Source organism: Ctenocephalides felis, unplaced genomic scaffold (genome assembly GCF_003426905.1).
Source record: "Ctenocephalides felis isolate EL2017-DRISC unplaced genomic scaffold, ASM342690v1 CF-g0.4_SCAFFOLD_01604, whole genome shotgun sequence".
NCBI lineage: Eukaryota > Metazoa > Arthropoda > Insecta > Siphonaptera > Pulicidae > Ctenocephalides > Ctenocephalides felis.
In genome coordinates, this window is record NW_020537758.1 from 16929207 (window position 1) to 16950129 (window position 20923).

Here is a 20923-nt window from a genome sequence, read left to right on the forward strand (position 1 = left end):
TGATTTATAAAATTTAATGCTCCATGATTGTGATATGCATAAAAAGGCTTTCAATAGTAAATAAGATAAACAGCTTTCTCCACTATTTATTCAAATTATAAAATATAAGTCACTTTTTATAATATAAATAGATTTATTACTTTCATTTATTTGTGTAGTGATTTACATTTCGTTATTAAAAATTTGATTTATGTACATTAAAAGTAGATATTACCAAGTGATCATTTCAGTTTAGATGAAATGTGTTTATTTTCTCATTAAAAAGTACAAGTTGGTATTGAATTCAGTAAAAAATAAATCCTCCATCTGTAATAAATCATTGATTAGAAGTTAACAGTTATTCTTTAAAACAATGTACATTTTTCTTTTACTTTATCAATGACATATTAAGTTCAAATTTACAAAAATTTCTCATCGTCTTCTATCCCTGGACCTATCCCGTGATCTGTCTTCTGAACGCTGATATTTACTCCTACTACGGGAATCATCACTACCCTTATCAGAATATCTGGCATGTTTATCCCGGTCTCTCTCCCTTTCCCTATCGCTGTATCTTTCGTACCTTTCAATTTTCACATTTTTTTCAGAAGGCTCATCATCAATTGCCTCTCTATGACGCTCAGTTCTTTTGCTATTGCTTTTCCTATCAGATTTACCATCAACACTAGATTTCCATTCTGGAGATTTGGACCTAGATCTGTACCTAGATTTGTTCCTTATTTTTTTGATGGTAGATTTACCTGGAGAATATGGTGACACTGAACGACTTCGACGCTTATGGGCCTTTTTACTTTTATGCCTCTCTGTTGGAGATCTGTTTCTTGGCGACAAAGGAGTTTTTGATCTTGAGCGTGATCTTGAACGCAACTTTTTACTATTTTTACCAGGACTATGTGGTGAATCACTTTTAACTTTAGATTTCTCATGAATAACATGTGAACCAGATCTACTAATAAAACCACCCCAAGCATTATGAGACCCTCCTGTCGTTTTTTCTTTCTGGGGTGAATGTGGGGAATCAGCTTTGGGACTATTATTATTGGAAGAAGCATTCCGAGCTTTAGCCCGCTCATCCTGATAATGCTTGCGCAACACACTGACAGCTTTTTCAAGAGAATCAGCATCTGGCTTTGGTCTAGAATATAAATTTAGAACTGAATAACATACATCATGTATATCCGCTTTACTAACATTAAATATTGAGAACCAATCTGGAGACTTTGGTAAATTAATATTGAGTTCTCTGGCAGTCATATAGATACAAGCACAAGCGACGGTCTCAGGATTGTGTCGCATAAAAACATCTGTTCGGAGAGAATCATTCATATAATTCCAAGATAATTGCATTAACTTTTCATTTTTTTCATAGCATAAAACTTGGAGAAACATAACTATTAATTTATGTGGATGCTTTACATGCACACAAAATCCCAATTCTTTTAAAACACGTCTTTCAGATTTTATTACCTGATTTTTGAGGTCTATGTATTGTTGATCGAGGATTAACGTCTCTATGGGCTTCTCATCCTTTAACTGCTTCAGATGGTGAAAAACATTTATTACATCACGTATTCTTCTTGGAGCTTCTTCAATTTTGGACGCTAAGCATATACAAGCCATGGCAGTAGTTTCCATTGAATGCCTTACGAAAGATTTGGAATAATAAAATCGTTGAAATAGAACCTGCCCTGTAGCCATTGCTACTTGAGGTAATTTTAATAATATTCCAGCTGATTGTATAAGTTCGCATCCTAATATTCTGAGATCTTTTTCAATTTCTTCATCTAAGCCATCTGCTTTGGAAGGAGTTTGTAGTAACTTTTCTTCAGGAAGAAGACAATTTTCTAACGTTAAAACTATTTCACCATAAGGTTTACTAACTTTGCTAATAGGGGCTTCAGTTTTATTCGTCATTATTCTATGGAAACATGTACAAAATATAAATTTTTTGCAATTGTTGAAATTTTCTTCGATTTTTGATTTCACGAAAACCAAACATGACATATAACGTGAAGTACGATATGAAGATGTCGTGGTCGAGCAATGATACCAACACATTAATGTCTAGAAACATTTGACATCACCAACTTCATTATTGTCATTATTGATGGAACTAATGACAATGACATCTGACATATTTCTTATCATGGATTTTTACTGTAGTAAAAACGCATAATTTTTTTGTAAGCAAATGTGCTTTGATTTAATGTGAGTCGCGTAATTCCAATACTAGTTTAGAAATCAGCATCAATATATTAAACTTCAATTATTTTCTGTCTTAACGAGTATGCGAAGTTCGAGACAGAGAGAAATGAACTACCACAATTTGAATGCAGATGAGTACAGCGATCCTTTATTACAGCCTTGTAAATATGATTTATTTAGTTTTTTTTATAGTAATTTAAATATAAATACTTTTCTACGTTATGTTTCGATTTTCTAATTATTATAACTAAAATTGTAATAATTGTTTTATAATACAATGTGTACTATTTTTAATACGTTTTTATGTTAAATTAATGAATATTTTAACTTTTCTATATTATTATAGTTCATCAAGAGTGGGCATCACAATTGTCAAGGGAAGATGATTCTCCACAATATAGAGATAGTAATTATCAACAATCTGATGATAGAGACGATCGAGAAAGTAACAGGTAATATTAAAATTTTTATATATATTTTTGCATACAATTCTAGGTTGTTAATTTAAAGAACACCTTAAAAATGAGTTTTTTTATTGTTTATTGTTTGTGTTTAACAGTATGTTTATTTAGTACTATAACCTGTGTTTTCTGTAAAAGATATCAGGAAGATAGAAGACATAAAGAGTCTAGAAGCCACAATGTAGATCGAAGTTATAAATCTCATTCGAACGAAAGAAGATCTGAGAACTATTCTCAAAAAAATCATGACAGATCTCCAAGAAAATCCAATCGCAGTTATAGTCCTGATGAAAGAGACAAAAGAAACCGTCGCCATTCTAGAGACAGATCTAGGAGATATTCAAGATCTCACTCGCGAGAACGATCTCGTAGATATACAAGATCACGGTCTAGGTCAAGGTCTCTCTCTAGATCTAGATCACGCTCTAGAAGCAGAAGATCATACAATAGAGACAGATATGATGATGATAAGTCAAGATATGGTAGAAAAGACAGGTGAGAATATTTTGACATCAACTGATAAAAAATACAACTCTTGCATTTTATCATGTTTCAGCCAAACCTCTCGAGAACCACCTTCAAATACTATAATGTTGCGGGGGCTTGCCCAGCATATAACACAAGAGGATGTAAGATTATTATTTCATGGATGAAATTGTATTCTTTTATAAAGCATTATTCATGCAGTAGTAAAAATTATATAATTTATTTTTACAGATTATTGCTGAAGTTGAACAATGCAAAATTGAAACTAAACAAATACGTCTAATTCGGAAGAAATTTACAGGTACTTCAGACTTCAGACAATCTTTTATATCATGTATTTCATACCGGAAAAGAAAGGAGCTTCTTAATAATGCCAGCTTCATTCAATGTTAAAATCTACCCTGTGCCATTAAAATTTGTTAACTGCCTAAGTGCATTTTCATATATAAAGATATTTTGAATTTAATGAAGAATAATTTTTCTGGCAAGGATTTCACTAACATACTGTCTGACTATTAATAGTACACCACATTACAAGTTGTTCTTCATTCAAGATACATAGTTATCAAAATAACTTTGATCGTATCAAAGTTTGTTATATCTTGTAATATTGTTTGATTTATTATCATGCATAGTTTGTTCCGAAACAAATTGTGTGAAGGTAAGGTGAAGGAATGCAGAATGCAATCTCCATTGAACAAGCGTGTGGAGTCTTCAGTCATCAATCTGAAACATGATGCTTGCTCAGTTCTATTTACAAATTGTTCTTGTTTAAAATTGTCATTCTATACAACCTGTTATCTTCATATTGGTGTTTAGGTGCTTCAAGAGGTTTTGCTTTTGTCGAGTTTAACACCATTGAAGATGCTCAGCGCTGGATGGAAATGAAACAGGTATCAATACCATACACAAGGCCATGAAATCTCATGGTTTAACACGATGTCTGTATTTGATTACATGATATGTACGGAGGTATAGTATAGGAATTGTTAGTTCTTGGAATATGCGGAACAGATTTTCAGTTTTATCATAATGGATATAATTAACAATATTTTCTAAAAACAAATTGTGCAAATTGGAACATTATTGATTCAAAGCAAATTGTAAGGAGTAAAATTAAAGCAGAACATAAAAGTTTTATATTAAAAACCTAAACTAATTGGAGTGGATTACTATGTTTGGCTAAAAACGTGCAAAATAAAAATGAAAAGAATTTTATTTACAATCATTTTGAAGATATTCTTCGTGGAGTGGGCTTCAGCTCCCCGTGGAGTACACCCACCTTTTTCATTTGTAATGGCACCGTGTTGGCCATTGCAATAGGTTATTAATTTTTTTATGAAGTACTGAAAATTAATTTTTTGTGATCTTTTCTTAACAGGGGAGCATTATGTTTCATGGCCAATATCGCGCATTGATGCAGTATGCGGTTCCAAGAGAATCATCAGAAACTCATGGAGATATGAATGATGTTAGTATATTCCTCCTGCAACTTAAATTCATTAAAAAACATGATTTTTTATGATCTTTATTCTTTCAGGATAATCCAGAAAATAATTTTTATCCTCCAAGATTTTTAGCTGATTGGACATGTACTAAGGTAATAGTGACATCAATATATGTCACATTTTTGTTAATTATTATTAATAAATATTGTTAATTCTAGTGTGGAGGAATTAACTTTAAGAGAAGGGAAAACTGTTTTAAATGCTCGACTTCTAGACAAGAATCATCTTTGGGAATAGAAGGAACAGATGAAATAAGTGACACTGTTACAACAAGTATGTATTAATTGCAATTACAATTTAAAATATGATTTACATTTTTAAATTTATTTGTTCTAGGAATAATTATTCAAAATTTGGATGTACTCACAAAAGAAGAAGGTCTTAGAGCTGAATTGGAATCTAGAACACCAGGATTGATATCTCTCATTGTTAGTTTAAAAATTCCTCGTGATAGCACAACATCATTATCTAGAGGTTTAGCATATTTAACTTTTAATTGTGAAGATGATTGCAAAATTGCTTATGATACATTAAATAATTGTGATCCACCATTCGTTGTTGACAATAAATCAGGTAAAACGTTAATAAAAACAAATTAAAATGATCGCAATAAGAATGTAAAATAACAATCAAAACTTTTATTTTTAGTTATTATATCATATTGCTTAGAAGAGGGTATCAAGAAATCAAACTCAAATAAAGCCATTCCCAAACCTTCACGGGGTACATCATTTACTATAGCTGATGTTCCAAAATTAGCAGCGTACAGTGCAGAATTATATGCAAAAAGTCCAGAACAAAAACAACAATATCTCATGTATTACACAAATTATTATATGCAACAAATAGCACAGGTAACCAAGAATTTAAATTTTTAAAGTTTTATTTTTTATTAATTATAAATCCACTAAGCTATATAAATTAATTATCAGGGGATAACAATTTCAATGCCGCAGACCCAATCTGATGAAACAAACTCAGCGGCTGCTGTTGCTCACCAAGCCATTATGAAAATGCAAAATAAAAACCGAATAAACAATGCTATAGATCAAGCTCATGCAATGGGTATGAGTCAAATACAAGTTCCTACGGGTACAGATGACAAGGTTTATGGTATGTGCATTTTGATTGTTTTGTGAATAACATTGTTTATCATACACAAGTATGGATGCTTTTATGATTTGATGTCTTGGGTACTGCAAGAGCAGGGCTAAGCATTGCTTGTATTAAAAATTAGTTTAGAAGATTAACTCAATGGTTTGACAAATTTGAAAACTATTTTGAAACAATATTTTTGTCATTACTTTATTTCTTTTGCCTGTTTTTTTTTTTCATATCTTTTGTTTTAAATTTTTCTACTAAATAAAATTGGAACCTGGTAAATTATATTTAGGAAAAATCGTCAAATGTAATGACTGCAGCCAACTAATGATCAGTGGCCTTATGTAAATAATTGTGTGCAATAATGTAGTAATATTTTATCTGGTGTTTTTACAGCGGTTCCAGATATCAGTTCATATTATTATGATCAAAGTTCTGGTTACTACTATGATGTGTTAACAGGTTTATATTATGATCCCAATACACAGTATTACTATAACAGTCAAATTAATAAATTTTTATATTGGGATAACACTAAACGAACATACCTACTAGCACCGGAAGGTACTGAAAGTACAGTTGCTGCAGCTAGTTCACAGCAAAGTGCTGGCGATCAAAATAAATCCAAAGGCAATGACGATTCTTCTTCTGAACCAAAGTCTAAAAGTGATAAAGTTAAAGTTGCTAAAAGAATAGCGAAAGATATGGAGAGATGGGCAAAAACATTAAATCAGAAGAAAGAGATCAGCAAACGAAATATAGAACCTACTCAGCCAACCCCTCAGCCTATTGTTCAACCTAAATCTGCAGTTGCTGATATTTGTTTCTCCATGGTTGAAAAGTCAGAACGTTCATTAGGGAAATTCGAAAATCCTCTTGCTAAATATTCTTCTACAATTGTGAGTGATACCACAGATTCCCCTTTAGAAGCACAAAAACCACTCGTTCCTTCAAAGTTTACTAAAGACCCCCCTATGGATGTTCGGCCAAATTCTGTTACAAAAGAGCAAGTTTATATAGATTTTGAAAAACTAGCATGTTTAATTTGCAAAAGGCAATTTGCATCCCGAGAAATCTTGATCAAACATACAAAAATGTCAACATTACACAAGCAGAATTTACAACTACTGGGTATTAATACTTAAGGTTTAATACTCAAAATTTTCTTTATTGAAATTTGTGATAAGTTATTTATATCACATGAAATATAACTTTTCTGTTACTAGAAAGTTATGCAACTTTAGTATAAGAATTTGAATTGTACAAACTACAAATTGTAAAAATCAATATAAGTAATAATACATTTAATTTCTAAAATGAATGAACATTATTTTATTAGAAAATCACACTCATAAAAAGAGCAAATGCTAGTTTCTTTTTAAGTACATTTCTTTCGGTCATTTAGTATAACTTCAGCTAACATTGCAGTCAATGTCGCTCTGATCAGAAAAGCATTCCAATCCACTGGCAACAGCTCTCATTAAATATGTCATGGTGCCGTATGAACCACTAGGTGCAGAGTCATAAAAATGTTGACAAATATATGCAGCACCTCCACAAATTAAACCTCCATTGTTTGATGCAGTTTCAAGATTATCACTTTCATTTTTAGCACAACATAATGTAGCATCACCAGAGCACTTTAACTGCCAATAAAAAAAGATTGCACAATACTAGATGGATAAATAAAAAGTGATAATTTAAATAATTCAACATACTTGATCTTTTAAAAACAATTGGTTAGCCCTGTGCACTAATTCTTGGACGTATATAGTGCTACCCAAACTTGGCCTAACTTTATATTCAGCTACTAATGTTAAAACCATTAATGCTTCGACAATCAGCTGTCGATATTCCGGTTGTGGTATTGAGTTCAAAACAGTTTCAACTTCGAGAGCAAATTTTAATTCACCCGAAGTCATCTCCTGAGTTAAATTTTGTGGCAAAACTAGTTCATTTATAGCCAAACCATCACACTGAAAAATATGAGTATTGCATTACTGTATTGCATAAGTGTTGACTGTGATAATTGATATCATACTTTTTCCAATACAGTCCAAACACGAGAATAAAAATCTCTAGGCACTCTGTTAAGTGCTCCATCTAATCGGCGACGTCTAAGCCATTGTCCTTGCCGATCATCTGCAACGTCTTCTTCTAAAGACTTCAATTCTGATTGATCTACAATTTGGCTCTTTTTACTTACACGATAGGATTTTGAACTAACAATTGAAAAATTTCCTCTGGCTACTGCAAATGAAAAAAAAAAATTACACTTTATTCCTAAATATATGAACATTCTATACTAACCACTGTTGATAGAGAACTCTTTTCCACTTAAAATATGGTGAAGTAAGTTTTTCATTTCAAATGGAGATAAATTCAGAAGATGTTCTGAGGCTTCTTGACCACCACAGGTTAAAGAACGAGCCAATTCAGTCGCCATTACCTGGATAACAGAACATATTAACTTTTCTTTCTCATTGAAATATATTATTTTTATACCTGTATTATTAAACCAACTCTTAGTCTCAACATTTCGTTGAACAACTGTGGTTCTGTTCGGATAAACATAGCTAAATACACTAACAATTCTTGAGTCAACATTGCAGTACTTTCATCGTCTCCATATGCTGAATGGATCAATTGCCTTAATTCACATTCAGGTAACGGTGCTACAATTGTATTTTCATGTGCTGGTGGCATACCAACAGTTACCTAAAATATTGATTGAATAATAAAACTACATTGTAATTTTTAAAGCACATCAACTTACCTGTTTTTGTCGAACTAGTAAATCTGTGACTGCTTTGGCGAGGTCTTCAACACGTTTTCCGAGCATTCCCGCTGTATGGCGAACTAGGCCCCACAATTTTTGTTGACATGCTTTTTCATATACTTCTTTTAAAAGCATTCGAACTGTTACTATTCGTCCTTCTTGTTTTATACCTGTTCATAATATATTTTATATTATACAAGAACTGATCGATTTGGGTTTGAATATCTAATAAATTTTATTACCTGTATTGTATTCTAGACCCTTTGTATCCACTAAATATTGTAGGATGTCTCCTTGTTCCTCTAGACTTACAGATTCTCTTAGCATCCCGATTAACTCATCAACCTCAGTTGCTGCAAAAGCATAATCGTTTTGTCCTCTACTTCTTGGCGTATTTATTTTAGTTGTATTCACTTCTATTGGTGAGGCATAAAATACAAGTTAATAAATTGATGTTATGAAATATTTTTATTAACAGATTGAGCCAACTTATACCTGTTCGTACAGGTGATGTTTGATTAGCATTGGATTGATTGGCATCAATTTGATCATATGAATTGCTTGATGTAATTTCAACATTACTGGCATCTAATAAAAATTCAATTATAAATGGTAAATTTTTTTAAAAATATAATCTTAAATGTCTTACTATCAATGTAAGCTGTATCAATGATAGATCTAGTTTTCTTGATGGCTCCTTTCACCGAAACCTTACGTCCAATTGTTCGCGTTTTTGATAGTGCTGTGGTTACTGTCATGGTTGGTTTTTGACTAAACGACTTTAATAAATGCTCTTCTAAGTAAGAATCGACTTGAGGGTTGAGTCCTTGAAATATTAATATTTATATTACATTATTTTGACTTTTAATGTGTTTATGAACGATGGGTACGTACGATCTGGCAAGCCATCCTCTTGACTTCCTAAGAAACTTAAATCTGTTATTGCACTGGTGCTTAAAAAGTCACCCAGATTGCCCAGCATTACTCTCGTACCATTTATATAACCATTTTTCAACTTCTTCATCGTAGTGATCATAGCTTGCGGTATTCTACCATTGTCTATAAATTTACAAAAAGCTATTAATTTTCAGTTACTATTTTTGGATATACTTAATTATCCAATAATAGTTTTTGTTAGAGTAATGTTAGTAATAAAAAATATAGGAAATTAAATATAGATAGAATATGAGTGATTGCAAGCAGATTAGTGAAAAATGAAATATGAGTGGCATTTTTATATACATAGATTTCATGCTTCCTATGCAATTATGTAATGTATAGCCCAATATAATTGATTTCATGCATAAATTACAAATTAAAGGATGTCACGATGATGAAAATTATAGGCCTAGTCAAGAGTTTATTAAAATATCATCAAAACAATCCTACAAAGGAAATTCAACAAAATGTTATCCACCAATGAGTATAACTTAAAAAGTGTAATGAAGTAATCCGAATGAATGATCATAATGCTTACTAAAGCCATATATTATAATATTTCATAAAACGTATTAAATACCGAGCATATATTGGGTTGCCACCAAAGTAATAGTTGGCCTGCCGAGCATGTGACGCCAATTCATTGCCAAAAATGCGATGTTCGTCATAAAGTTGCTGGCTAATAATGCTGCATCGCGAGTCATATAATACTCTTCATAATCGAAATTCTAAGACAAAAAAATTACTCAATCAAAAATAAAATATTGTAAAAAAAACTGATCAGTTGTGTTACTATGCACAGAGAGCCGAACACCTTGTGCACCTTTAATTTCTCTTTTTATTAATTATTATTAGTTATGATGTTCTTTTGCACGATAAGTTTAGTGTTTAATAACTTTTATATAATTTTTTGTGTTTTTCCTGGTTTGATCACTGAATGATGGCACACATTAGGTGTCGAAACGTTTAATAGAACAAAAAAAAAATCTATTTTAATATTTTTTTAATTCGACGATTGGGCTGAAAAATACTTCAAATAAATATATATGCATATATATTGCACCCATAAAATATATATTATAACGGCCTATAATTTAAAAAGAGCATTGTAATAAGTAAGAAAAGATGCGCACTAGAATAGAAACCATTCATTATGTTGAAAAGTGTTTGTACATTTTAATAAAATAGAGTATTGAGAAAGACATATGAATTACTACAAAGTAGCTGCCTCATAGAATTCTACCATGCATGGTTGCAAATCTATAATATCAAATATATATTGTACCTAAATGTACATTACGCAGAGGAAGTACAACAAGAGGTCTACCCAAAAGATGACCCCAGGCACTCTTCAAGAAGAATATTTCAGCTTTAAGAAGATCTATCATCAATTCGTAGTCCGACGCTACGTAAAATCGCGTCAAGTCCGTATACTAATAATGAATTATATTTGTAATAATTATTTTACATTTTTTATTTATTTATATATATAAATAAAAGAAAATTAGAACTTACTTGAGGTGTAAAGGCAAAAATTCGCCCGTTTAATGAATAAAGTTTACTAGTGCTTAGAATTCCTACATCCCGTGATTTCCTTCCAGATAATCCCAATTTTTCATTACGTCCTTAAAAATAACCAGTTTATTTGATAGGTCAATTTGAATATTTATTTTATATTTTGGATGTTATTTTATCAATTATAATTACCAAGATAAGTATATAAATGACTCAAAACCCTAGCCGGTTGAACTTCTATTGGATTTACTTCTTGGATTGTCTGTACAAGCAAGTCATATTGTATAAGCTTATCTCTGATAGTAACATCTTCAGCTAATATTACTACTTGAACAACCACATCAGGCTTTTTTTGTGATCCTAACCGCCTGTTCAGTGGATCTAATTCACCAACAGCTAAAAAACCCTAAAACATTTGGTGATAAAATTTACAATCAACTAAGTATTCCATGTTTTTATATACTTCTTGTAAAAGCTTTCCTAGTATGTATAAAGATTGGGCCCATAAAAATGGACATCTTCCAACAGGAACTCTTGTTTGAGATCCTGGTTGCTGATATTCTGCTAAAACGTTATCCGGTGGTACAGTATAGAGTTCTGGGACCAAGTGCATACCATCATCGGTATGAATCATTACATCCTGTATATTCATAAGAGCAAAATAAATGTATTTATTAATACAACTGCAGCCAGTTAATAAAATTAGCTTATTAATTAAATAATGCAATATATTATTAACATGCTTTAAACAACCTCTAAATAGGAAGTGTATGTAGAAACTAATTGCTTATTTCCTTGAAAAGCATAGTGTAATATCAAATAACAAAAAAACAAAGGCCATTCACATTCAATGTTTTCAAACATGCGTAATTCCCAAGGTTCATAATAGAGTCTATTTGGGTCTTCTTTTGGAGTTCTTTATAAGCAAAAAAAAACTAAAATTAAACAACAAAATTATAACATATGAGTTTTCAATTTGATATCATACTTATGTCCATCACGAAGAAATCTTTTACATCCATATTTTCCCTGAAGTTTTGATACTATAGCTTGTCTAGTAATTTCAATCAATTCAGGATCGTCCAGTGCAAAAGCTGGAAAACTAATAACTGAAAGCAGGCCAGAATCAAGTTCTTTAGAGTTTGATTCTCTTGGAAGCATTGACTAAAAAACATGTTATTAAAATAGAACTGCATTAAATCAAATATGATATTTAGATAAGCTACTTGTAACACAGCCTGGCATTTATGCGCTTCATCAGCTAAGACATGAATAACACTAAACGGGCCACCTCTAGCCCCGAATAAATCTAATTCATTCATAGCATCCAATGCTGCCTTAGCCATTCCTATAGAACTAGCATTGAGTTCTGGAAGACCATGATTTGTTTTGTCCCCACGTTCCCAAATCCCATAATCCTGGTTATAATGATAATGATATATTATGTATTCAAGAAGTGAATTGATATTTTTTACTCACGGGTGTACAATAGGCAGACTCAATATAAAATACAAGGTTTTGAATAAATGCTACTTCATCTAGAGAAAAAATAATTTGTAAACCCGATGCAGTCATTTGAGCTAGTATCAGTAGGTACAATGATATAGCATCTACCTAATAAAATTTATTGAATTAAATTTAATTTAAAGATATTAGGCATATCAGATGAATAAAATTTACTTGAAGATGACCCCATTCATCATCACTAACAACAGTTTGGCCATTTTTTGAATTATATTTCGCATGTAAAGAATCTAAAGGATTCTGTGTGGTTTTAAATTTTTCTACTTTCTGTCGCTGCTGCAACATTGCCATCAGCAACCCTGGTTAATAATAATTAACATAATTGTAATAAAAATAATTTAGTATCAGTTGGTGTGAACATTTTACCTCGCATTAGTTTCACACAACTTTGTTCTAATTCATAAGTTTTAGCACGTTCTTCATCTTGATCTGCTATTTTTTTATAAGACATTGAAAGACCCCATACAGCTAATATGCAATATACATTATCTCTTATCCACGCATGATGGTTTGTTGTACTAGCAGGAAAAAGACCGGTTACGGGGTCTTGGTGTAGCATTATCAATCTAGGAAATAAAAATATATAAAATTTGTAGCTTTAATAGAAAGAATCTTTGTCTGTAGGTATACCTATGAACAACTCTTTGATAATAGTCAAGTCTGACCCCGGAATTACTCCTGCTCCTCATCTTATTTATTTTGATTGTAATATTTATATCAATAAATTTAATTATTGGGTACTTAATTAGTTTTATTGCATATAAATATTTTATGATAAGCTAACAAATAATCATATCTGATCTTATTTTCTAATATATTTTTATAATCTAAATAATGAAAGTAACTACGTAATCTTTTATGTAACAAGGAGACGATTTTCGTGGAAGAATTAGTAATTAATAATATTATTATACATATTATAATTATTATAATTATTCCTTTATAGAGTTTTTGTATGATCTATTTTATTTTAATAGTTATTCGAAAAATATGGAAATTTCAGGTTAGGAAATTAGTGATGATTCGAACCAAAAGAGGCCCACCAGAACAATAAGTTTAATTTGTATTTCTTTCATAATAGTTATTAAAAATATTTAATTTTTGAAAACTTTGTTTTAATTTGCTAATTATAAGCAAATAATTAATTTTCTCTTTATAAATATATATTTTTTGAATTTAACGGTTTTCCGTTAATCGTAACGGATGTCATTTTTCCGGTATGACAACGCTGTTCATGACACATACCATCTTTTGTAGATCGCTTTGGATTGTACATGTGACTTCAAAAGTTTCTTAGCGGCTCTATAAAGTGTATTAAATTAATTGTGCAATTTCTTGTTATAATAACATAAGTTTTAAATCAGTTAGCCATGGCTCTACACGTTCCCAGAGCACCTGGTATCCAGCAAATGCTTAAAGATGGTGCAAGGGTGGGTCTTAAAATTTATATTTTCAGGTTAACACTAATAAATAGGATGTTCTAGAACACATGATACTAAAAATTTGTTTATTTCATATTATTTCAGAGAGAATCCCTATTTTGTTGCATGAAATGTTTAGGATAAAGGAAAATATATCAAATTTCAATATCTTATTAATTCTAGAAGTGTTTTCACACTATTGTGTGATTTAATTTAAATCATCTTCCGCCTTCTTCATTTTTAGGGTTGTACAAGACTGAATAATTTGGTAGCTTTATAAATTTCATTATATTTAAGTATAAATTACAAAAGTTTAATTATATTCAAGTACAAATTACAAAATAGTTTCTTCATAATGGAGTTTTATTGTCGAATTGCATTTTCACAACCGTTTCTTAAAGAATTGCTAAATATGATGTAAGATCCCTTTAATTCCAAGGAAGTTTACAATGGGATGTTAAAAGTTTCAAAACTATCTATTTATTATTTCAGATGTACACTGGGATGGAAGAGGCAGTCGTCCGCAACATACGAGCTTGCAAAGAGTTTGCTGAAACTGTCAGATCTGCTTATGGCCCAAATGGAATGAATAAAATGGTTATCAATCATATTGAGAAGCAATTTGTCACAAGTGATGCAGCAACTATAATTAGAGAACTTGATATCGAACACCCTGCAGCCAAATTAATTGTTATGGCTAGCAAGATGCAGGTAAATATAATAATAGGGTAATTGATACAGATTCCATAATATTTATACATATAACTCTATGTAGGAAGCTGAAGTTGGTGATGCTACTAATTTTGTCATCATTCTCGCTGGAGCTTTATTAGATGCATCAGAAGACTTAATTCGTTTAGGTATTACTGCTTCAGAAGTTGCAGAAGGCTATGAGAAGGCACTCGAAAAATGTATTGAGTTATTGCCATCTCTGGCTTGCTACGAAGTCAAGGTACTTAAATTTATTATTGTAATATGAATTTATTTGATATTAATGATAAATATATTCCAGGATTATAGAGATCTTGCATCTATTAAAAATGGAATTAGGACTTCAGTAATGTCTAAACAGTTTGGTCAAGAAGATTTACTTAGTGATCTAATTTCTAAGGCTTGTGTTTCAGTCTTGCCAGAAAAAACTACTTTCAATGTAGATAATATTCGTGTCTGCAAAGTAAGTAATTAGATAAGTTGATTCTAACTTATCTAATTTAGATATTTTATTTATTTACATATACAATTTTACTTTTAGATTCTTGGATCTGGTTTAGCAAGCTCACAAGTAGTTCAAGGAATGGTTTTCAAACGTTTAGTTGAGGGAACCATAACAAAGGCAGAGAAAGCTAAAGTAGTTATATATTCTTGTCCAATTGATATTATACAAACTGAAACCAAAGGAACAGTTTTAATAAAAACAGCTGCAGAATTGAGGGATTTCAGTAAAGGAGAAGAAACCATGTTGGAGAATCAAATTAAAGCCATTGCTGATACTGGTGCTAAAATAATTGTTGCTGGAGCCAAATTTGGCGATATGGCCTTACATTTCCTTAACAAATATGGTAAAATATAACAACCAAAAATTACTTCAAATATGAAGATTTTATTAATTTTTTATTTCAGGCATGATGGCTGTTAGATTGAACTCCAAATTTGATCTGAGGCGTTTGGCAAAAACAGTAAATGCTACTGTTTTGCCAAGAATGCTTCCTCCTACCCCTGAAGAGCTCGGCTATTGTGATATCTGTTCAACAGAGGAAATTGGTGATACACTTGTAGTAGTATTCAAATTATTAGGGCAAGAAAGCAGAATTTCAACTATTGTTGTACGTGGCCCCACTGACAATTTTATGGATGACATTGAAAGGGCCATTGATGATGGAGTTAATACTTTCAAGGTAGTAAGGGTCAGATGGCTTCTCCAAAAGATTAATGTTAACTGCAACCTATTTTTTATACTTGACATCTTTCTATGAATTTATTTTATACAGGGTATTACAAGGGATGGTAGGTTTGTTCCTGGTGCTGGAGCAGTCGAAGTAGAACTGGCTAAACAACTGTCTGAGTATGCAGATACGCTACCAGGTTTAGAACAGTATGCAGTCAGAAAGTTTGCCCAAGCATTAGAGGCATTCCCCAAGGCTTTGGCCGATAATTCTGGTGTTAATGCTAATGATGTACTTTTGAAGCTTTATGAAGCTCATACTGTAAGTAGTGTATATATTAAGTTATTAATATATTTCTGGCTTTTATATATTATGAGAAATCATATTTATTTTTTAGGCTAACAAGAAAAACCACGGCTTTGACATAGAGAGCACAGATGGCCCGAAAACCTGTGATGCCGCAGAAAGTGGTATATTAGATTTATATTTAGCAAAGCATTGGGGAATGAAACATGCGGTTAGCGCAACATGCACTATTCTACGAGTAGATCATATAATTATGGCCAAGCGGGCAGGCGGACCAAAACCAAGAGCCGGTGGAGCAGATAGTGATGGAGAATAAAAACATACTCACTCATACCAAAATCAATTCCTTCGTGCACAGACATTGAATCACATATGCATAGTTATTTATCATATTAATTTATAAATAAGTTTAAAAGTCTAAGTGATGTCTTTCAAAATTTCTATGTTTTGCTTAACCACATTGTTACATGCTTTTCATAAATAATAAATGGTTTTTTATTATACAGTATTTAATAAATTATTCTTATGAATTTGGTACTTATTATTAAAACTTTTTTTTCAAAATCTTTTGATGGCGTTTCAAAATTGGCAATATTTTTTTTTTTTGCTTTTATGTTAATATATTGTTACATGTGCGCGGACTTTTGCCGCGATTTCTACTGCGCCGTCTTAAAAAATTCCGAATATTGTTCTTTTACCGGATTAAATTGTTTGAATAACGATGTGGATCGAATATAAATAATTAATAATACCCATTTTTCATGAAAATTATCTACAAATAAGATTTATTTATTGAAAATTTGAAGTTTTTTCGATGCGGGCTCACAGTGCGACACGTGTAGTCTTGTTAAAAATAAAAATTCTTAAAGGAGTTTTTTTTTATAAAAATCTGGCAACTCAGAAGTATTTTTATATTGCATTTTTATCTATTTAAATCTACATTTTTTATTCAATCACAAATTGCCTTTTAAAATGATATGTAATTGCTTCGTTATTTTAGCAAGTGTTTGTAAAGAAGGCTACCTAGTAGTTGTGATATTTTCAACATTCCTGAATAGTATTGTTTATTTATTAAATTTTAGTAAATTGTTAATTTATATAATAAATCTTAAATTAGTGAATCGTTAAAATTATATTTGTGAAATTAATATTGAAGTGCCAGCAAATTATTCTCAAACTGAACAGGCAGAATGGTGGTACTGGTGAGTCTTTGTAGTCAGTAAAATATTTGTATTTATCTTGCAAAACCATGAAATTTTCAATTTTAAGTATATCTTTGATCAATTTTAAGATTTATTTATTCAAATCGATTTTATACATTGCGAAATTTCGATTCCTGTGAGTCCATTCCTATAATTTTCGTCCAAACTTCCATAAATCACGTAGCATTGCTGGAATCAGAGCGTCGCTAATGCAATAATTCATTTTTATATTTTCATAAGATTGTTTACGAGTAAGCTTCACTTTAAATTTGTGACATGTATATTAACTGTGACATGTATGTGAAATAAGAATCAATAAATATGCGAAACAGCCAGGAATTTTAAACATAATAAGCCTTATATGATATACCTGTCCATTCTTAAACAATAAACATTACGCAGAGTCATAAAAGTGAAAGGGTAACATAACATGATTAAGATGAAACGAATGAAGAAGTCGACGCTAATTTAAAATTTTTGTAATCCAGGATCTTCAAATGTCGATTGTAATTTTTATATATTTATCAAAAATGCAAAGCCCATTGTTAAATTAATATCATAATTTACCATTTCAAATTCGGGATGGAAACACGTAGCGGAGGCTTAGTGAGATAAATATAACTTAAATATGTTTTCTTTATTAAAAACATTCATAGTCTATGTATAATTTTTTGTATAAAAATAATTTTTTAGTTATTTGTCTTCAATTTGTTTGTTAAGTACAAATTAAAGGTGCATGGGCTATATACTCGTATAATTGTTACTTAAAAATCACATATTTATAAGTTATATTTATGTTAACTGAACTTCAGCTGCAAGTTTTCGTCCCGGGTTTAAAATAAAAAAACATTTTAAATACTATTTAAGAATGATTATATTTGAAACTTAAGGATTTTTTTAAAAAAACTTATACATTTACGTTATGAAGATTATCCTAAAATAGCATCAGATGCAATATTTGTCTTTTTAGGTATCCCTTCAAGATTTATAAAAATAATATAAAAAAAGTATTACAGTGCAGTGTGTTTTCACAATTGTAATAAAAACAGGAAAAAATGTGAAAAATTTCAAAAAAATATCACGACTCTATATAAAATATATTTTTAAAAATTCATGTTTTTTATTATATATTATACAAAATAATTTTTACTAGAAATTTACTAAAAAATTCATACTAGTTTGTGTCTGTATGTGTGGTTATGGTACAAATAATATAATATGATTAAATTTTTAATAATAATATGATAAAAGTAATATTAGGTAATAATATATAGGTACATACTTCTTTTTCGAAGAAATTTACATCGTAACAAAAGAATCGTTTCAAGTTGCATTTCAAAATGCAAGTCACTTCCATATCATTGCATAGCAATTAGTATTCACAGAAACAAACTTATATAATTTACCTGTTTGTTCCGAAGATAAATATAATTTCTGGATTGAAGCGAATTCAAATTATGCTTACTGAAATTTATTAAAATTTCTTATCAATTCTGGATATAGAATTGTGTAATATATATATATATATATATTTAAATAAATAAAAAAAAAAAATATCCATGCTAATAAAAATCTGGTTTTAAAAAATTAGACCAAAGCAGTGAAAACATTGGATTACGTTAATTGGTTTTAACTCCTAAATCATTTATTAACTTCTCCTAAGGTAGGTTATAGTAATTGCAAAAAAATGAAAAATTATTTTTTTTATATATATTTACGTTTTAAAGCTTCTACAGATTTTGGCATACCATAGAAATGTTGATACAAATTTTCGTTCCGACGATTTTGGGAACACGTATCGGCCGATTTTGAATTAATAAACATCCAATTCGTATGGACAAAAACTGATTAAATTTTGCAAAGGCAGGTTCAGCAATTTTGGAGATCTAATAAAAACTTACGCGCTTCGATATTTCGTGTCTAATACTGCTACGCAAGCTTTACATTGGCAATAAAATAAAACTTTAAATTATCAAAAAATTGCTAAATATAAAAAATCCAATTTATCAGAGTGCAATTTTTTCAAAAAATTTCAAAATTCTCAAAATTGGATTTTTTTCAAAAATTTCAAAAAAAATTAAAGGTTTTTTAACATTTTTTTCGGTACGAGAAGTTTGAGAAATTTGTTTTAAGTTTAAATGTTTCAAATCTATGGTGTATTTTATATACTTTCTTACCTTATATAATTTTTTTAAATTTTTTTGAAGTTATATTTGTTTTATTGAAGTTATATTATTCTCTTTTGTTTTTAGATTTTTTTATATTATATTAGGTCTAGTAGATACGCCACTGGTGGTATCTACTAATTTGTAAACAACTAAATGTAATTATCTATTCAGATTGCAGAATAAAATAAAAATTTAAAAAAAAATAAATATTTGTTTTAGGCCCCAGCAGTTCGACTGTGGGCTAGCACAAACTAGTCTCGGGTTCGCTATTTCGATTCCCACTACCGCCGAAGTCCGACATCAAGCTGCTTTGATGTCAAATTTACACTTGAGGTATAGATCTTAAATATAGCCTCAAGAAAATGTAAACGCTGGTTTACACCTTTGCCATAGTAAAGATTTTGCTGGTCCTTTTTATCTCACTCATGTGCTGCTTATCTTCTGATAGCAAAGTCATAAGAATAAAGGTGGTGGCTGGTTATGAATTTATACATTTTTTGCCCTCTACTATCAAATATTTTTGTTAAAAAAAAATCTAATTTTATTTGTTTACGAGATATCAGTGGTAGACCAATAATAATTAGTCTACCTTACCCATAAACATACAAATGTGATTTTTTAATAAGTAATCAGTTTTTTCTTATTGATTTCTTTATATAATTTTATTGTAAAAACAGTCCCTACCCTAGTGCTATTTTGCACAAAAGACATAGCAATTGCTTTCGTAGACTTGGCCATATTATGTAAAATCATGTCGGTCATTATAATTGGACATAATTTTTTGCAAAAATGTCATTATAAGCGACATGTCAATGTAAGCGATGTCAATATATCCGACTAGACACCTGTTTTTTTAAGGAATTTTATATGGAAACCAAACTTCCAAGTGCGATTACGTCATAATAAGCGATTGTCAATATATCCGGCATCATACTAATCGGATTCTACTGTACTTATATTTACTTTACTACATAATATTCAAAATATATACCTTTATCCTTTATTAACTTCCCGTAGGGTAAGTTATAGTAATCGCAAAAAAATCGAAAATGAAAATTTTTATATATCTTTACGTTTCAGAGGTTTCTGAACATTTTGGCATACCTTAGAAAAAATGGATGTATGTGTGTGTGTGTGTGTGTGTGTGTGTGCGTGTGTGTATGTATGTGCGGATACAAATTTTCGTCGACGATTTCGGGAACACGGATCAACCGATTTGAATAATTCAAAAAACATTCGATTTGTATTGATAAGGAGACGTGCTGATTAGTTTTTGGCGAAGGCAGGTATAGCCGTTCCGGAGATACGGGGCAAAAAGTGCCAAAAACGGTAACTCAGTTTTTAAGAGAACGGAGCGTCCGATTTTAATAATTCAAAAAACATTTTACTTGTATTGACAAGATAAAGAATTGATCAAATTTTCAT

The 20923-nt window shown here is 30.5% G+C and overlaps 4 protein-coding genes across 5 annotated transcripts; 2 read left to right on the top strand and 2 right to left on the bottom strand.

Annotated features, from left to right (window-relative positions):
* Positions 1 to 224: 224 nt before the first annotated feature.
* Positions 225 to 1978, bottom strand: LOC113372407 (cyclin-L1). Its single transcript, XM_026612728.1, has one exon. It carries the CDS (start codon positions 1912 to 1914, stop codon positions 412 to 414), a length of 1503 nt encoding a protein of 500 aa, XP_026468513.1. The 5' UTR covers positions 1915 to 1978; the 3' UTR covers positions 225 to 411.
* A 187-nt stretch (positions 1979 to 2165) lies between these two features.
* On the top strand, positions 2166 to 6906 carry LOC113373432 (RNA-binding protein 5-like). The gene is made up of 13 exons (XM_026613727.1): positions 2166 to 2366; positions 2552 to 2657; positions 2805 to 3161; positions 3223 to 3295; positions 3384 to 3453; positions 3972 to 4045; positions 4534 to 4623; positions 4693 to 4752; positions 4819 to 4933; positions 4997 to 5233; positions 5309 to 5514; positions 5593 to 5773; positions 6158 to 6906. Exons 1-13 carry the CDS (start codon positions 2288 to 2290, stop codon positions 6904 to 6906), a joined length of 2397 nt encoding a protein of 798 aa, XP_026469512.1. The 5' UTR covers positions 2166 to 2287.
* A 255-nt stretch (positions 6907 to 7161) lies between these two features.
* LOC113372272 (probable phosphorylase b kinase regulatory subunit alpha) lies at positions 7162 to 13320 on the bottom strand. The gene is made up of 21 exons (XM_026612600.1): positions 13149 to 13320; positions 12885 to 13084; positions 12675 to 12817; positions 12474 to 12608; positions 12221 to 12412; positions 11983 to 12158; positions 11748 to 11910; positions 11458 to 11634; positions 11187 to 11400; positions 10995 to 11104; positions 10765 to 10912; positions 9435 to 9599; positions 9190 to 9366; positions 9036 to 9128; positions 8783 to 8956; positions 8538 to 8710; positions 8267 to 8479; positions 8072 to 8210; positions 7803 to 8011; positions 7480 to 7737; positions 7162 to 7407 (listed from the first exon to the last, which is right to left on the bottom strand). The coding sequence occupies exons 1-21, from the start codon at positions 13205 to 13207 to the stop codon at positions 7174 to 7176; spliced, it is 3552 nt and encodes a 1183-aa protein (XP_026468385.1). The 5' UTR covers positions 13208 to 13320; the 3' UTR covers positions 7162 to 7173.
* A 461-nt stretch (positions 13321 to 13781) lies between these two features.
* On the top strand, positions 13782 to 16593 carry LOC113372322 (T-complex protein 1 subunit theta-like). Of its 2 annotated transcripts, none has more exons than XM_026612645.1 (8): positions 13782 to 13948; positions 14432 to 14650; positions 14715 to 14891; positions 14952 to 15113; positions 15192 to 15498; positions 15560 to 15834; positions 15928 to 16152; positions 16229 to 16593. In XM_026612645.1, exons 1-8 carry the CDS (start codon positions 13889 to 13891, stop codon positions 16442 to 16444), a joined length of 1641 nt encoding a protein of 546 aa, XP_026468430.1. In that variant the 5' UTR covers positions 13782 to 13888; the 3' UTR covers positions 16445 to 16593. The 2 variants fall into 2 exon arrangements, with proteins under 2 accessions (XP_026468430.1, XP_026468429.1); XM_026612644.1 differs by having other exon boundaries at positions 15928 to 16143; positions 16220 to 16593.
* Positions 16594 to 20923: the final 4330 nt, after the last annotated feature.

Bases quoted from the DNA above. Each gene is read 5' to 3' on its own strand.
- LOC113372272 (XM_026612600.1), bottom strand. From the start codon at position 13,207: ATGAGGAGCAGGAGTAATTCCGGGGTCAGACTTGACTATTATCAAAGA. The intron at 11,635-11,747 runs GTTGTTTAAAGC...ATGAATATACAG, and splicing joins CATACACTTCCTATTTAGAG to GATGTAATGATTCATACCGA. The intron at 9,129-9,189 runs GTAAGACATTTA...AATTTTTATTAG, and splicing joins TGATACAGCTTACATTGATA to ATGCCAGTAATGTTGAAATT.
- LOC113372322 (XM_026612645.1), top strand. From the start codon at position 13,889: ATGGCTCTACACGTTCCCAGAGCACCTGGTATCCAGCAAATGCTTAAA. The intron at 14,651-14,714 runs GTAAATATAATA...AACTCTATGTAG, and splicing joins TTATGGCTAGCAAGATGCAG to GAAGCTGAAGTTGGTGATGC. The intron at 14,892-14,951 runs GTACTTAAATTT...AATATATTCCAG, and splicing joins TGGCTTGCTACGAAGTCAAG to GATTATAGAGATCTTGCATC.
- LOC113373432 (XM_026613727.1), top strand. From the start codon at position 2,288: ATGCGAAGTTCGAGACAGAGAGAAATGAACTACCACAATTTGAATGCA. The intron at 4,753-4,818 runs GTAATAGTGACA...TGTTAATTCTAG, and splicing joins CTGATTGGACATGTACTAAG to TGTGGAGGAATTAACTTTAA. The intron at 4,934-4,996 runs GTATGTATTAAT...TATTTGTTCTAG, and splicing joins AAGTGACACTGTTACAACAA to GAATAATTATTCAAAATTTG.
- LOC113372407 (XM_026612728.1), bottom strand. From the start codon at position 1,914: ATGACGAATAAAACTGAAGCCCCTATTAGCAAAGTTAGTAAACCTTAT.